The 17,036-nt window shown below is 49.2% G+C and overlaps 1 protein-coding gene across 2 annotated transcripts; it reads right to left on the bottom strand.

Annotated features, from left to right (window-relative positions):
- Nucleotides 1–3,537: 3,537 nt before the first annotated feature.
- Nucleotides 3,538–14,602, bottom strand: FST (follistatin). 2 transcript variants are annotated; one of them, XM_085631256.1, is made up of 6 exons: nucleotides 14,201–14,602; nucleotides 11,144–11,335; nucleotides 10,608–10,826; nucleotides 8,328–8,552; nucleotides 5,306–5,536; nucleotides 3,538–4,605 (listed from the first exon to the last, which is right to left on the bottom strand). In XM_085631256.1, the coding sequence occupies exons 1-6, from the start codon at nucleotides 14,283–14,285 to the stop codon at nucleotides 4,526–4,528; spliced, it is 1,032 nt and encodes a 343-aa protein (XP_085487382.1). In that variant the 5' UTR covers nucleotides 14,286–14,602; the 3' UTR covers nucleotides 3,538–4,525. The 2 variants fall into 2 exon arrangements, with proteins under 2 accessions (XP_085487382.1, XP_085487383.1); XM_085631257.1 differs by lacking the exon at nucleotides 3,538–4,605 and having other exon boundaries at nucleotides 5,068–5,536; nucleotides 14,201–14,416.
- Between the last annotated feature and the right edge of the window lie 2,434 nt (nucleotides 14,603–17,036).

The raw sequence follows: 17,036 nt of genomic DNA, 5'->3' as shown, positions 1-17,036 counted from the left end.
CTTTCAAAATGGAGCCGCTGACAGTTCCCGCAGCTTTTCTGGATTCGTTTGGTGAACCACCCATTCCTGGAAGCTGTATGTCGTGATAAGTTTTCTGTCAAAAAGGAAGCTTGCTTTATTGAAACATTGCCTTGATATGGAGGGCAGAAAAGTTTTAAAAACACTTCCTAACACCGATAGAGCAAATATTGAGAGTGACAAAAACTCTGACATGGAAGAAGGTTCTGAAGGCGAACATTAGAAAGTCATTAAAGCATTGGAGGTAAAATTTGGCAAGAAGACAAGCATAGTTGTGAAACAACATAAATTCTTTTCGAAAGCCCAGAGGCCTGCTGAGTCAATTGAATAATATGTGGCAGTTTTACGTACATTAGCAGCAACTTGAAAATTCAAAGATCTTCGTGATGACATAAGAGATTAGTTGATTCATAGAGCATCCAATTTAAAGATACAGGAGAACGTATTAGGTCTTAAGAAACCAGCTTTGGAAAACTCAACTATTGTAGTCAAACATATTGAAAACACTTCTCGATATGTTAAAGAGCTGAAGGTGAAAGAAGAAGTATGTAAAGTTAATCATAAATTTGCAAAAACTGAGATGGAAGAAGCACAAACTTCCTTAAAAACAAAATTAAAGAAGGTAGCAAGGATAACCGGGTGACTGATTGCAACAGAAAAGTGTGTTTCAGATGTGTGAGCATCAACCACGTATCGACTCCAACCATGTGTCTTGCAGGGAAAACCAAATGTTTCAAGTGCCAAATGTTTGGCCATTTTTATAGAGTGTGCAACAGGGAAACAAGTTGAAGCAAACCCAGCGCGATGGCTTTACGTTCCCATTAGGGTATTAAGGGACTTAGGGACATGGTGATGCTGGAGATATAGAGGTACTAGTGGTGTGTGAGAGAGACATTGTGACGGAGTCGGTGAGTGGAGTGTCTGAACCAGATAGGCCTCCGAAGTGTTCTGCGGAAGTGTGCGGAGCGAAGGTTTCTATGTAGGCAGATTCTCAGACACTCATTGAGAAGGGTGTCTGGATAACAATTGGTGAGAGGGATCTTTTGAAGACAGGCATGGAAATGGATGGTTAGTATGGTGTTAACTTGCCTGTGCTGAGTTATTTTGCTGCCATGTTTAGCATACAAAGGAAGGAGTGCTGAAGCTAAAGCGTATGAGGTCTAAAAGGGAAAAACGTTATTGTGCTGGAGGGAACAACTTGCTTTGGGAATCACGTTGGATCCAAATCATCGCGAGCAGATGCTAGTGACGATTCAAGATGAAGCATAGAAGTGGAAACAGTTCTTTCCTGAGTTGTTTAGGTATAAGTTAGGATATTGTAGAAAGTTTTCTCACCAAATTGTTTTGAAAGAACCAGCTGTGCCAAAGTCTCATTAGGCGAGAAACAGTCCTCCGGTTCTGAGAGAACCTCTAAGAAAGAATTTGAATAGCTTGAGTGCGCAAGGGATCGCATCCTCGTCGCCACACTGTTAAAGCTGGTTCCACGTACTCCTCACAACAAAAGCAGTGCATGGTGGGAGTGAAATACTCCTTTATTAACTTCAATCCACCACCAGCCTTGGCAGCTCTGGTCACCAACCGTCTACAGTTGGAATCTTCCTCACAGCCTTCGCTCTAGATTCCAAAAGAGAATGCAAGACAATACATTGTACGCAATGCAACAGTGGTGTGCAGGTGCCTGGGCACATGAGTGCCAGGGATGGGTTAACTGACTAGGTGCACAACGTTCGCATGAATGGACGGCACACGTGCATCAGAAGTGTGTGGACTCATACAGCCAGCCTAGTATCCTAACACCAGGCTGTTTCAAAGTGTTAATAAATGATTTTGGTCATAACTTCATTAAACCAATTTGGAAAGCGTATTCTGTGTGTTAGGGAGCATGTGTTCTTACCACGACGCATAAACGCGTCAATGCCAAACTGGTAAGCACCCATGAACCCAAATAAATTACGGTAACGTGCAAAACTGTGTAGGACACGTGGCAGGTGCGTGCTTTAGAAACGCGCAATATTTTAACATTCACGATTTTTGTAACATAATTGCAACTGCTCTGCTCAGTGGGTACAGTACAGAGAACACTTCGCTATTTTAGGAGCACGCAAAAAAGACTGCCCTCAACATAATGTTGCTTTAGAATAGATCCACGTCGACTCATTTGCTGACTTGCGCGAAAGAGAAGTTGGAGCTTTTCCCCAAACAATTGAGAAAGGGCTCCCTCTATGGGACGCCAATGCTATTGTCGAGTGATTTTCTCATGATAGAAGGGAGTCAGAAATGCAAATCCTCGGAAAGGAGTGACAGGCCTGCATTGTTTGAAACGGGGAGGGTCACGTCGTTATGTAGGTGCAATCAACAGATAAGCCGTAGTCAGCCCTAAGTACAAATGGATCCAGACTTTTCCACGCTTCCGTTCTTAGCGCTTACAGCACACCGCACGGAAGAACGAGACAACATTAAACAATCACTGCAATCAGTGAGCGTGGGAGGGAAGGAAAGCAAATCCACCAGGCTGTGCGGGGGACAGTTTCTGGATTTTATTAGTGAGTCCAAAGTCGCTCACCAGCGGCTGACTTTTCAGCCGGGTGTGCCCCAAGAGGAGATTAGTCTGCGAGGTCTGTCTCGATTGTCACATTGCCAGAACTTCAAGAGTATACAATATGAATAAAGCTTGCAACACACAGCATGTTACCAACCCCTCTTGCGTATTATCCGGGGCGTTGCAACAACACAAAGTGAACTGGACCTAGAAACAAGCTTTCCGTCACTTCCCGAAGTCTCATTGTATTTGCTTTGCCGGTGAGATTTGGGCTTTGAAAACAGAGCTTTCTATATTTACTTTTAAAGCCCGGTGATGGGTCGTGTTCTAAATGTGGTGCACGGTCGGCCTCCTGTATACATCATACAGAAAAAGAAACCAAACAACAAACAACATTGCACATATAACAGTTTCAAATAACACGCGCTTAAACAACACTGAATGTTGTGGCTTTTGCTGCTGTGGTCGCTAGGGTTCCCTATTTTACAACTTCTCTGTTTCACTTTTTACTTTGACAGGCTATTAGAGTGCAGGCTGCCACTCGGCTTTCGCCTCGGATAAACTCGGATTTCCTTAGAAAAATTTCCTTAGAACGTCTCAAAGTTGGGAAATGCCAGAAGCGCCTGACAAGCTGAGTGTGGGAACTCGGCCTCCAAGAAAAGGCCGGGAATGGGTTTCATAGAAACGGAGGGAAGGTACAGACTGCTGGTTTTCATTGGCCCTGGTTGTGTAAACCCGCCCCTGCAGCGTCCAACCAGATGAGGCGGCCATATTGGATACAAAACATCCCTCCTCCAACCTCTGGAATGCACCATGTGTACACACTTTTCTATCATCCTCTTTCTCGACACTGTTGTGCAATGAGTAGGGTTCTGTGCTTTCTCACCAAGTCTTTTCGTTTGAACTGCTGGCTCTCTAAAACGTATGACAATTATACTTTTTCTTTTAACTCTTTCGAAGAAAAGGAAACGAAGAAAGACTTTATAGGCAAAATTTCATGTTTATTGTTTTCACTCATAACTTATTTACAAATACACATTTATACTTTTATATACACCGCACATTTACATGGTAGAAAAGTACAAAACTATATATTTAAATGATTTCTTTCATATTCAACGTTCCATGTTTGAAAATATAAAATTGAACCGGAGGGGAAAAAAACATAGTACTGTGAAAAGCAAGAAACTTGATCCGATAAAGCTCTGATATAACTTTAAATAAAAACAGAAAATACAGCAGCGCCGCTGGGCTCTCTCAGAACAAAAGACTGCACAGTAAACACAATAAACGTTACTTGTAACATAGGACACAACAAGACGTTTTCCTAAAAGACCCACCCACTCTGCATTAGCTCATTTCATTGGGTCGAATACTTTAATGACTTCACACATCCAGTTTTACACCTCTGGTCACACGTGAAGGGAAGGGTTGAGTGGTTGCTTTAAGATAGCTCAGTGCACCGCGTGTTTATTTATCTCTGGTACACCTTCTCTCGGTCAGCCAACATTCCTTGTAAACAGAACCCGAGGTGGGGTCAGGGCGAGGGGGGAAGAGGTATATGTACAGAACCACAATACAATCCAATAAATAAACATGAAAGGTGCTGACATGCGAGCTGGTTAAAGAATATGCAGGTGTGTGACACCGGTGAAAGCGATGCTGGTGATTTGAGGGGTAAGCTTTGAGGAAATGACATTCACAAGAAGGTTTTTATTTTTATTTTACAAGCAAGGTCTTTCAGAATAAATAATACTGCTCCTCCTTTTTATTTCTTCAAAACAAGGTGTACAGTCCACCAGACAGTTAATGTATAAATTATAAATCATGACAGTATAAATAAGGGCCTACCAGTCTCAACTATATGTATCAGTTTCCCCAAATAAATAAAGCATACACGTATTTACAGTATGGACATTTGGGGGAGGGGGGTGGGGTTCTTGGCCGAGGGCTGAAGTTTGGTTGGTTTTACCAGTGAAATGTAGATATATGGAAGCCGTAGTCCTGCTCTTCCTCCTCCTCCTCTTCCTCGGTGTCTTCGATGATGGCTAGATGGGGAATACAGGGGAGCTGTTGTTTAAAAGGGGCAACAGCAGCAGCGCGGAAAGCTCAGAGCATGATTTGAAAGCCCCCGCAGCACAGCCACTATACAGCGTTGCATTCTACCAGGCTTGCACCGGTGCCCCCTGGCACCCTCTTTAATGGGACCCCTACATAATCTAGAGTGTCTTAACTGCGGAGAGTTCTGGAGAATCACCCACTGGCCAGGCTTTGGTTGAAGGTCCTGAAATCAGATAACAAGCGCTCTTGTGGTCTATTGCTGCTGCTTACTGGCGTGGGGTTAGCACAGGCCGCTGAGGGGTCAGCACCCGAGGCTAAAGCGGAAAAGCTCTTTTTGGTGAAGTTATGGCAACCAAAGCGTTAATAAAGCACACACAGCCAGGCACATCGAAGCCGACAGATTAAGACACAAAACAGAGGGACGGAAAGATGTTCTCAGGCAACCCCTTGCTAACAATGGTGCTTTTATTTTGGGGTAATCGCGGCCTTGGTGGTGTTTGAAGCAGCTGGCCACTGGCTCGTCCAACATCTGCCAGAATTTACCTATCAGACAATTCAGACGCGAATCGGTGCGCGGGGTTTCTCGGCTCCCCTTGATTTTGGGTGGAGGGCTGCACATCTCCATTACCGAGGGATTGCCTTCAGAAGCCTGTAAGTTCTGCAAGGGTACTGTAAAAGCTCACTTACAGTTGCACGATCTCGTGTGCTTGACCTCCAGGACCACTCCCAGGGAGCACGCCGCCAGCTTCATGGCGCACTCGCTCGGATAGGTGGTGTTGTCGCTGGCGCACACCGCCTCATCGGACCTGCTCTCGGGGCAGAGTTCGTCGCAGAGGGCGCAGCGGCCCCGGTTCACCTTAAAATCCCACAGGCACTTCTTGCCGGGGCTGCAATGGATGTCCTCGCAGGACTTGGCTTCTGAAAGAGAAAACAGTGGCAGGTGAAGGAGCTGCTCGCTTTACGCGTGCCCAGACGAGGCGCAGGCGCAATGCGGCCACACCCGCGCGCAGCGGGAACCTCGCGAATGTATGCCTTTTTTGTTGGCTATGCCTCACAACGTCTTTGTTTCACGGGTAATGAGATAAAGTGATTTGTGAAACGGGGTTCTGCGTTATTGCTCACAAGCCCCCAAGAAGTAACAACCCATTGGAAGCTAGACTCTCCAGATCCTTAGAGGAGATGGGGGAAAGTCGTCAGTTCAAGAATGATGGCACTATTCAACATGATGGTGGACATTTACAAAAGTGTGGTTCTACACAGCAAAGCCATCAATGGTGCCAAGATATGCTGAGCTTTTTCATTCCCCAGTGACAGTGCACCTTAGGCTGCCATGCACCATAGGGTGCAAGAGTGTGTGTGGGTCAGTTCTGTCAAACATGGTTATGTACTGGAAGTGGGGCCTTCCAGTGGGAAGAGAGGCTTTAATATTTTCCCCACTTTGTGTGGTGTATCATGCAGCACAAACGCAAAGCTTGAGGTAATTAAGTTAAACCTGATTTTGGCACAAATCTCTGTCTACAAATGTTATTTGATCAGGACTTGTGTCAAACCCCATGGGTGGTTGCATAGGAACACCCAGATACCACCCATGGAACGCCCCGTGATGCGATGCTGGTGCTACTTGATGTTACTTTAGGCAACTTTCCTACGCAATGTGTTGACTACTCCCCCCCCACCCCTTGGGATTTTTTTTACTTAGGGTGTGTATGTGGCACAAACACGACTCTGAGCATTGCTTGATTTACTTACCATCATAAAAGCAGGGGAAACTGTAGCGCACCATGCAAGGGACTGCACACCCTAAACCCTAAAATGTCTTTTGCCCTGTCATCAGAGGTAGCAATTAGAGAGAAGTGAACACACAGAGAAACTGGAGTAAAGCAGCCAGACAACTGCCTTCGGAGTCAAGGAATATACGAACCGATGAATTGTCAGCATTGGAATATAGCACATGTTGTACCTACTCATAACATATTCAGATGGCCCGGACAAGGACCAGGAAACATCGGATATTTGCTGGGCAGTGGTGCAGATGTTGCACAGAGAGAGGTGGTGTTCCTGCAGGCACGTGATAAGAACCGCCCTTTTAACAGGTGTGTTTCAGAAAGTGCAAAGAAGGGCGCTCTGTAAAGTCATAGATCTTCCTCGCCTACCCCCACAAGGCATATCAACAGGCTCCTGCCTTTACCCACAACATGGCGGTGCGCCACACCTACCCTGATGACCAAAGGTGCAAGGCACACTCCTCTAAAGGGGCGAGTCACAGTAAAAGAGCTGCTGGGCCTACTGGCCCCAGAGGCAGACATGCCCAAGGCACGAGTTCATCTGTCCTGATGGAAACCCCAATGGACCTGACCTGACCTGGCAGTTTGGGCTGGACTGTTCCCATAGGGCACAGGGTCAAGACTGATTTGCATATGGCTGGGTCCAAACTGGAATGGCATGGGGAGCAAAAAAAGGATGGATTTAGGCCCAGATCTCTGTACTGGGGTGAATGTATGATATTGTTCTGCATTCTGTCCATCAATAGTTCTTTTTAGGTCTCGCCTGACCCAGCGAATGCGCTGGTCTGGCGAGACTTATTGAGAGGGCTCTTTGATGTTATTGCGATTGCTTTCACTTTCGCGGCCGCATGGCCGCTTGGCATAGCCAATAGGTCTCGCTTTTGGGACCTTATAAGTATTTAGTTATGTAACTTGCATGGCTAAACACTTATAAGGTCCCAAAGGCGAGACCTATTGGCTATGCCAATGCTTGTTGCATTTGTCACCCCGAGTGGGATGGGTATGCTCAGACGTGAGTCCCGTGCTCTCCATGCCACTGGAATCAAGCTATCCTGGCTGAAGAGGGGTGAAACCCCGAAACCGGTCCTAGGATGCTTGTTTCCAGTCCAGGGAGGACCTGGCCTGGCAGTTCGGCCTGGACTGTTCCCATTGGGCACAGGGTCATGACTGATTTGCATATGGCTGGGTCCAGGCGCGCAACACCCATTGGACTCACAGGGCTTCAGCCCCCCCCCCCCCACTCCCCGTCGTGTGTGGCAGCCCGGGATGAGACACCTTCCCGGGCAAAAAAGCAGCCGCACCCGAGCACTTCACAGGTCTTTAAAAGACCATTTACATGTTAATGAGGCCTCGCTGTTGTTTCACCCCTTCTAAGAGCCCCTGCAGCTCCACTCTGCTTATTGCTTAAAGTTCAGCCCCCCCCCGAAATTTTTGCTCAGCCCCCCCCCCGAAATTTGCCTCTAGTTGCGCCTCTGTCTGGGTCCAAACTGGAATGGCATGGTGAGCAAAACAACGATGGATTTAGGCCCAGATCTCTGTACTGGGGTGAATGTATGACATTGTTCAGCATTCTGTCCATCAATAGTTCTTTTTGCATTTGGAAACCCCAATGGACCAGTGAGGAATACAAACTAGCTGCTGATAGCACAGGGGGAAGTCGAGTCATGGTCTGCTATTGAGACAGTCCCAATCAATTGCAGTTTAACTATGGAAATGGTTGTTGATGTCTTTTGGTTTCACTATGTTTGTCCCACCAGTAAAATTGAATTTTCCTTGTTCGGCTGGACGTATATAGTTCCGTGTTCCACTCCATGTGAAGGCGCTAGAAGTTGTTTGCAACATAATTTCAAATGCAGTCTCCACCCCGGCCGCAACCCTTGAGTCCAGGGACAGCCGGGCACGTCTTCCACAACCTGCATACTTACTTATGCACTTTCCTTCGTAGGCTAAGCCAATGGACCTGCCCCGCAGGCATGTGGCTTTCCGCAGGTGGCAGGCGCTGGCATAGGTCACTCCGTCATTCCCACACAGGTACATTTCCGGTGTCGTGGGCTCCGGGCAGATCCGGTTACACGTCACACAGTAGGCGTTATTGGTCTGATCCACCACGCATGTAGAGCTTCCCGGACACAACACGTCCTTGCAGGTCTCTGGAATAAAGACAACGAGGCACAGAGATCAACAGCAGGCCCAGCAAACCGGAAACAAGTGTGTAGAACGAGGCAAAACACACAACGGGCGGCCGGCGTATTGCAATGCGCAAATGGTTAGGGTGCCAGCGTATTGCAATGCGCAAATGTTTAGGGTGCCAGACAATTGCAATGCGCAAATGGTTAGGGTGCCGCTGAAACTCAGGGTGACCACCTGGTGGAAAGTGCAGCTGACCACCAGGAGATGGCGCTTACAAGGGACCGTACGGGACCCTTCTAATGACCACATCTAGTCCAAGCTGAAATCAAAGGACACCTGGCTAGCAGGATGATGTGCCTGGAATCCACTACACTGTCCTTCGATACAGCTCAGCTGATCTTCAGAAATCCATGTGCTTCCAACGGGATCTACTAGCAGCCATCCGTTACTGGGGAACTGGCGTAACAGTCCCCCTCCAACTTTCAGCTGTGTGCGGCTCTCGGAGGTGCCCCGCAGTGCACTTCATTATTAGGGCACAGTGCGCCTTTTGGCACTAGGCTGATCCTTCTTTGGTACCACAGGCGCACCACACCGACCATACACAGCGCGCCCCTTGGTATTATGCGGCACAGCTCGCGCATACTCCTTAGTGATGCACTACAGAGCGCCTCTTTGGTATTACGCGGCACAGCTCAGGATACCTCTTAGTGATGCACATTAGCCACCTCTTTGGTATTACGCGGCACAGCTCAGGATACCTCTTAGTGATGCACATTAGCGCGCCTCTTTGGCATTACGCGGCACAGCTCGCAAATACTCCCGTCCTTAGTGATGCACTACTGCGCGTCTCTTTGGTATTATGCGGCCCAGCTGGCAGATACTCCAGTACTTAGTGATGCACTACAGTGCGCCTCTTTGGTATTACGCGGCACACCAGTTACTCCTTAGTGATGCCCTACAGCGCGCCTCTTTGACATTAGTGGCACACCAGTTACTCCTTAGTGATGCACTACAGCGCGCCTCTTTGGCATTACGCAGCACAACTCAGAGATACTCCATAGTGATGACCTACAGCGCACCTCTTTGGCATTACGCAGCACACCAGTTACTCCTTAGTGATGCACTACAGCGCACCTCTTTGCCATTACGCCAACACCAGTTACTCCTTAGTGATGCACTACAGCGCGCCTCTTTGGCATTACGCGGCACAGCTCACTGATATCTCTTAGTGATGCACTACGGCGCGCCTCTTTGGCATTATGCGGCACACCGGATACCCATTAGTGATGCAATACAGAGCGCCTCTTTGGCATTACGCGGCACAACTCACTGATCTCTTAGTGATGCACTACAGCGAGCCTCTTTGACATTATTGCTGCACTGATGTGCGCCTCTTTGGGATTACGAGGCACAGCTCATTGTAAGTATACAGTGCACTGCCTGAAAGTACACCTTGCGCCCCATTGGATGCATACAGGTCACCTATGGTACAACACAATGTACCTCACCAGCAACTATGCATGTGGCCAACAGCCCATTGGCACTTCAGAAACCACCTCACTGGTGCTGCACCAATGTACCTGATGGATAGCTAACGGTGCACTGCGGTGGTATCACACACCGAGCCTCAATGACACTGTACAGTGAACTTCATTGGCACTACTCGCTGCACCTCGTTGGCCCTTTATAGCGCATCACTTCCACAACACAATGCACTTCATTGTTACAATATAATGCTCCACACTGGCCCCATACAGTGTACCTCTAGGAGCCTACACAGCGTATCTCACTTGCATCAAACAGTGTACCTCATTGGCGCTATATAATTTACCTCCCAGGCACTACACAATGCGCGTCATTAGGGCTGCATAGTTCACCTCATCGGCGCTACAATATGCACCTCATTGACAACTAAAGAACGCTCCTGGCTGGCACTCGCCAGAGCATCCGACAAAGTCCCTCAGTGGCACTTCACTGTACCTCACAGCACTATAACATTCAGCAGCAGGTCAATAGCGCTACAATGTACCCCCTCACCCATCGAGTCGAAGAAGTCACGCGCAGGGTTCACCTACTTTTGCACTTGCCCTGGTACTGCACTTCCAGCTCGGGCTGCCTCTTGCAGCGCGCCTTGAGCAGGGCGCACTCGTCCTTGTAGGTCTTTCCGTCCAGGCCGCACACCGGCCCCTTCCAGGTCACGTTGGAGCAGTCGGGGGCGCAAACGCACCGCAGCTTGTTATATTTGTTTTTCTTGCACTTCTTCCCGGGCCCGCAGTCCACGTTCTCGCAGGTCTCTAGAGAAGAAAAGAGTGTCAGACTCGAGCATTTCATCAGCTGCTTTAAAACAGAGTCGGGGGCAGACGTTGGGGCAGGTCATCTTGAAATGAGGGCCAGTGAGCTCAGCTCGCCTGACCTGAGGCTCGTAACCCCAGATGGAAAGTATGTCCATGTCTGAGTTATCACTTATTCCTGTCCCTTATAATCAGGCACACATGATCAAACAGCAATTTCCTTAAAAACGGACTTTCCTAAAAATCTCTAACACTCCATGCCTGGCAGCGCGCGGTAAGGGAGCGCTGCGAAGGGAGCGCGCGCGCGCGCAGAGCTCTACCTTTGCACGGGAGGCAATGCGGCGCCCCCCCGTTGAAGATCATCCACTTGAAAAGGGTGCTGTTGGGCACGTCCTCCTCGGTCCACGAGGTGCCCAGCCGCCCGGTCTTGCAGCACTCCTCCTTGCTGAGCTCGGTCCGGTAGAGCACCTGGCAGCGGCCGTTGCGCCCCTGCTGCAGCCAGCAGTTCCCGGCTGCAAGAGAGAGCGCAGCCATATCAGTGTCAGTTACAGGCCCCAGACACAACACGCGCGCAGCCAGACTGTTTACTTTCACGGGTCCCCTTTCAGCCGCGCCGCCCGGCCCCGGGCTCGGCGAGCTGATGACATTCACAGGGCAACTGTCATCCGCAGCGGACAGAAACAGGCACAGCGCAGGCACAATAGGCGCAACAGGCACATCGCACCCCAAGGCAGCAGCGTTCTGGTGATCAAGAATCATTTCCACACAAGCTGCACACGAACAAAAACAGACGCAGCACAATTACAGACACATGCTGCACGGGACAGAAACAGGCACACGCCACAGGCATTGCGCACTCGAGTCCCGTGGGCTGGTTGTCCTGAATGATTTACACACGGACCAACAGGCACATGATAGATACACCGCACTAGAAGACAGCAAGGTGGACTTGACTCATAAACACATGCTGCACGTAGACACAAACAGGCACATCACAGGTTCTCCGCACTAGAGGGCAGCGAGCTGGCCATGACTCATTACCAACATGCTGCACTCGGACAGAAACAGGCATATCACAGGGACATCTCACTAGAGGGCTGGTCATCATCGTGATTGACTTGCAGTGTTACACACAAGCTGTACACGGACAGAAACAGGCACCTCGCACTCGAGGGCAGCGGGCTGCTCGCCATGATTTATTTACTCGCGCGCATGGGGTGTTCGTCCCCTTCTAACCATACAAGGTAGCTTGGATGGAATTCCACTCGCGCGCAAGGGCCCCACACCAGAGTGTAAGTCGCGCTGGTGTTATTGAGGCCCGAGGTTCATTCAAATGACAACGTTTATGTTTATATTCAGACGGCCACACACAACACAGCTAGTGCCCCCCACAGTTTAAGGAATGCTGGGGGGGGGGGGGGGGGGGGTAGCGGCCCGGCGTTCATTTATACCAAGGAACTTTCTGTTTTAGATCTTTCCATGGGAGTAGCTATATTCGCAACGGGCTGTTTCGTGTGCACTCTAACCAACAGCGAATTTTCGATAAGCCATTGTGCTTGAGGGCAACTGTGGAAAGAAGGAAGCCATCAAAGGAGTTGAACAGAAGGCAAAAAGCAGAGAGAGTGTGGCTGTATAAGGGTTACGTGGCTGTCAGGGGTCACCACAGACGAGTCTGATAGTGCACGAGCCACTCCAACTCCAGAGCCACCGGTGGAAAGGCACGTGATTCTGCACAAATGCCCCACGCGCATAGATTTAGTGTCTCTTTTGGCCCTGTGTAAAGTAGTGAGGAGGGGTGCGGTGACGCACCTCTGGCGACAAACGAGCGGCCACGACTCGCCGGCGCAGCCGTGCCCCTGAGAGCCGCGCACAGCGCCTCCCGCTCCTTGGTGTGGTTTCTGGGAGAGACGGATTGCACTTTAATTTGAAACAGTTTTCCTTTGTAACTGTAATCTATATTGTCATTTCTGGGTCCGGGCCAGGGGCACTCTGCCAGCGCTGTTCCCCGGCAGCAAGAGTGAAAAGTCGTGATAGTGATGGAGCGTTGCTGGCTGAGCGGCGGGACCCCTCCCGATGTGGAGGGTCTGAGGGGCTAGACCCGGGGCTACCTCTACTCTACGCAGGCGAACAAGTAACACTTAACCGCGCTATCCAAAACTTTCAAGCGCCCACCGTGGGGCACGGAGCCGCCGCTCAGTGTGCATGCACCCTTACTAGCGCTCTGCAACACAACAACACGCAAACAGCACCAGACACCTGCCTGCCACATTAACACAAAGCGGGAGAGAGACCCTTGCTTGCAGTTCACCACGTACGAGCACTTTGCACACATCTGCATATCTTGTTACCCTAAAGTGCGGGCAGTCTGATGATGGTGAAAACACGTGTGAGACAGTAAAGAAAAACACTAACAAGTAATTAAGGGTTCATCCACCTATATGCGCACAGACGCATTTATATGAACACACAGCTGCAATTAATATACAAACATGAGTGTTGCATATAGTTAATACACGCAAAAGTGTGTGCGCGCGTGTACATATATATCTAGATATATATATGTAAATAAATGCATGTGAAAATATGCACATTTATATTGCATCATGTACAGTTGTGCAGCTCATTCCACCACGGCTCCGAAGCCTTTACACGGAAAACAAAAAACGGGGCGGGAGTTATTTACTCTACATTCTACAGCTCTACGTCGGGCCACAAAAGTAACGTCCTCCTGGTGGAAAAGTTAAGACTCACACACAATGCTTTCCTGTTGCTGTTCTCCGTGTTCAAATGTCTCTCTATAAACTGTAAGCAAAGAGAGAAGTGCTTTCTTCGAAAATGTTTACAGAATCTTCCCTGGAAAGTGCATTGGGAATTTTGCGGCGCCAGCGGGCAGGGCTCGAGCTGTGGACACATGGTGGTCCAGCGGCCTTGCGGCTTGGTGCCGGGAAAGCTTCCCGGCTTCGCCCCCGCAGAGCACCGTTCACTCCCCGTGCTGAGAGGGGCGCCTGGTTCCGCGCAAACCGGAGAACAGCGCCGGGCGTCCGCAGCAGCCAAACCCCAGCAGTCGCCTTCCAGCTGGGATTACTCACACCTTACACGGACAATTCCAGCATTTGCAGCCCCAAAAGGCAGATTGTGGAAGCGAAACTTTGGAGCTTTCATTGGAGTGAAAGGTATATGAGCGGGGAGAAAAAACACGAAAAGTTGAGAAATTCTTGCGTCGGCGAAAAGAAGCGCATCGCATGCGCCAAGGAGAGTTGTCACGATGTAAGGGAAACATGAGGGCAGCTTAGGGTCCAAAGAACATACAATACTGATGAAAAATGAAGAAAAAAAATGTTTCAAAAGAGGTTTATTAAGGGGTCGGCAGTGCTTACCGTGGACGGTGCGCCTGTCCAGGAGGTGGCACACGGAGATGGCGAGCAGCAGCAGCATGCCCGGCGGGATTCTCTGGGTTAACATCCCTGGTCGTGGCGCAGCAAAGCAGAGGGCGCAGCAGCAGCTTGGGCGCAGCGACGGGACAGTGACTGAGTCTGACTGAGCCAGCGGGTGCAGCTTATCAGCGCGCTTATTGAATGAAGCGGGGCCGAGTGCAGTCTCTCTTTAAATCTATACTGGGGTCTTAGCTGTGGGCGGTCTCACAGCGAGAGGAAGAGCGAAAGAGAGAGTGCGCGCCGGTGCCTCTGGGGGTGGGGTGGGCTACAAAGTTCTCTGTAAATGAGAGGTGGGCGAGACAACACATTAACAGGGGGAGCCTAGCCAAGGGTCGGGCTCGCATCTTAGAGCCCGTGCACGAGCCAGCCCTGAAAATGTGTAATATGTAAATCATGCAAAGCATCACGTGAAATATGGTCCAATACCTTCCAAATTCAAAAACGTGTATTTCTTTATCACGTGGAAGTTTTAACATCAAGAAGGCACAGTATAACATTGCACTGACAAGCAGTTATTAAAACTGGTAAGTTTGACAGCTGGTAGTCTGAGCTCACAAATTGTAAAATGCTTTCAGACCCGATAATGACGCAAAAAAAAGTTTCGATTGAATAAAGTGTTTGGTTAAGATCACACAATTTAAATGGGGAAGCCGCGATTTACTCAGGTTTCTCTGGTATCACTTTCTTTAAACCAGCCAGGAAATGGGTCTCTGTTTATCTTTCCTTATATTAAGGCTTTGTTGTGAGCTTTTAGGCCCTGTCTGAACTTGATCCGATGGCAGAGCAGCACTAATAATATACAGTCACATGCATTGTGCCCAGAATCACAGAATGGCGAGCCGACACCGAGACTCGAACCTGAATGCTCAGTTCCAAACTCGGCAGCTCTGACAGTTATGCCACCCTGGGTGGATGAAGTGGGGCAGGCAGAAAGAAGCCACCGAGCCAGAGCCAGGCTTCAGACTGGGCGCTTTCATTGGCTCGCCACCTGTACAGTAAACCAGGTGACATTTACACCTTCGGAACAAACTCACCATCTGCAGTTCTTGAGTTTAAACTGTATGTTACATGTAATCTTTTGAAAGGGGGGAGGGGGTGGGACGGGTGATCCGCCCACTGCTGTTTGCGTAGAAGGAGGAGTGGAAGTGCACAGAGCCGACTGGGACCCCAGCGAGAGAGAGGGGGGGGGCACTTCCACTTGTAAGGAGCCCCCAGGACGGGAGTGCATCTCACAAACACGGGGATCTTGTCAATCAAAGTAAAACAAACGCCCAGAAAGAGCCAGGTGGGGAGAGGGGGAGTTGTCCAGAGCTCACAGCACCTCTGACCCAGCCCAGTATCTGCTGTCTAATGCAGACTGCCAGCGGGCAGTGCCATCTGTGATGAGGGCAGACGAGTCACATCTACTCTGACTACATCTGACAGTAACAAGTGACATCTACAGTGGGGAAATCTGCAGAGTAACAGCTACTGCAATGATGCCTGACAGTGTGCAGTGACGTCTACAGGGATGCAGTCTGAGTGTGAAGTGATGTCTGTGAGAAGTCCGACAGTGTGCAGTGACGTCTACTGTGAAAAAGTCTGACAGTGTGCAGTGAAGTCCACTTTAATTAAGTCTGACAGTGTGCAGTGATGTGTAATTTGGTGAAGTCTGACAGTGTGCAGTGATGTGTAATTTGGTGAAGTCTGACAGTGTGCAGTGATGTGTAATTTGGTGAAGTCTGACAGTGTGCCGTAAAATCTACTCTGATGAATTCTGGCATTGTGCACCTGGTTAAGCTTGTTATGGTGCAGTAGTAAAACCCACTGGGTGCACTAACGTCTTCTATGATGAAGTCTGACAGGGTGCAGTGAGGACTACCAAGATGACGTCTGAGTGCGCAGTAACGTTCACAGTAACGAAGTCTAACAGTATTTAGTTACATCTACTGAGATGAAGACTGGCTGCAGTGAAATCTACTTTGATGAAGTCGGACAGTGTGCAGTGAATTCTACAGTGATTAATTCTGACAGTGTGCAGTGAGGTCTACAGTGATGACGTCTGACTGCAGTGAAATCTACAGTGATACATTCTAACAGTGTGTGTTGTGTCGCACCCATGATGTAATGGATACGCCAGGTAGGGTGTCCCGACATCGGGTCAGAGGGAGGGGCGCCCAGGGTATGTCCCCTTAGAACTTTCCCCGATAGTATGGCCCAGGTCACGTGATCCAGATTTAATAAATGGACTGCCGCGGACGTCACGTCAGTTGGCGCGTGTACGCGGTAGCTGAAAGAAGTGTAATACTGGCTCCCTGTGGTCATTTATAACTACGCTGCACTCCCCCAGATGTGTCCAGCGCCCGAATATCGGTGGCGCCTCACCTCAGACACAACAAGTGCGCAGTGCGAGGTCTACAGTGATAGATTCTGACATTGTCCAGTGAGGTCTACAGTGATGAAGTCTGACTGTGCAGTGACATCTGCAGTGATCAGTTCTGACAGTGTGCAGTGAGGTCTACAGTGATGAAGTCTGACTGTGCAGTGAAATCTGTTGTGATCAATTCTGACAGTGTGCAGTGAGGTCTACAGTGATGAAGTCTGACTGTGCAGTGAAATCTGTTGTGATCAATTCTGACAGTGTCCAGTGAGGTCTACAGTGAAGTCTGACTGTGCAGTGAAATCTGTTGTGATCAATTCTGACAATGTGCAGTGAGGTCTACAGTAATCAATTCTGACAGTGTGCAGTGAGGTCTACAGTGATGAAGTCTGACTGTGCAGTGAAATCTGCTGTGATAAA

This window comes from Triturus cristatus, chromosome 2_1 (assembly GCF_964204655.1).
Source record: "Triturus cristatus chromosome 2_1, aTriCri1.1, whole genome shotgun sequence".
NCBI classification, from domain to species: Eukaryota; Metazoa; Chordata; class Amphibia; order Caudata; family Salamandridae; genus Triturus; species Triturus cristatus.
This window is presented reverse-complemented; position numbering and strand designations above follow the sequence as displayed.

What these genes read in the sequence shown, in the direction of transcription:
- FST (XM_085631256.1), bottom strand. Translation starts at nt 14,285, where the DNA reads ATGTTAACCCAGAGAATCCCGCCGGGCATGCTGCTGCTGCTCGCCATC. An exon ending in GTACCAGGGCAAGTGCAAAA is followed by an intron (nt 8,553 to 10,607) that starts GTAGGTGAACCC and finishes TCTTTATTCCAG; the next exon opens with AGACCTGCAAGGACGTGTTG. An exon ending in GCACACGAGATCGTGCAACT is followed by an intron (nt 4,606 to 5,305) that starts GTAAGTGAGCTT and finishes TTCCCCATCTAG; the next exon opens with CCATCATCGAAGACACCGAG.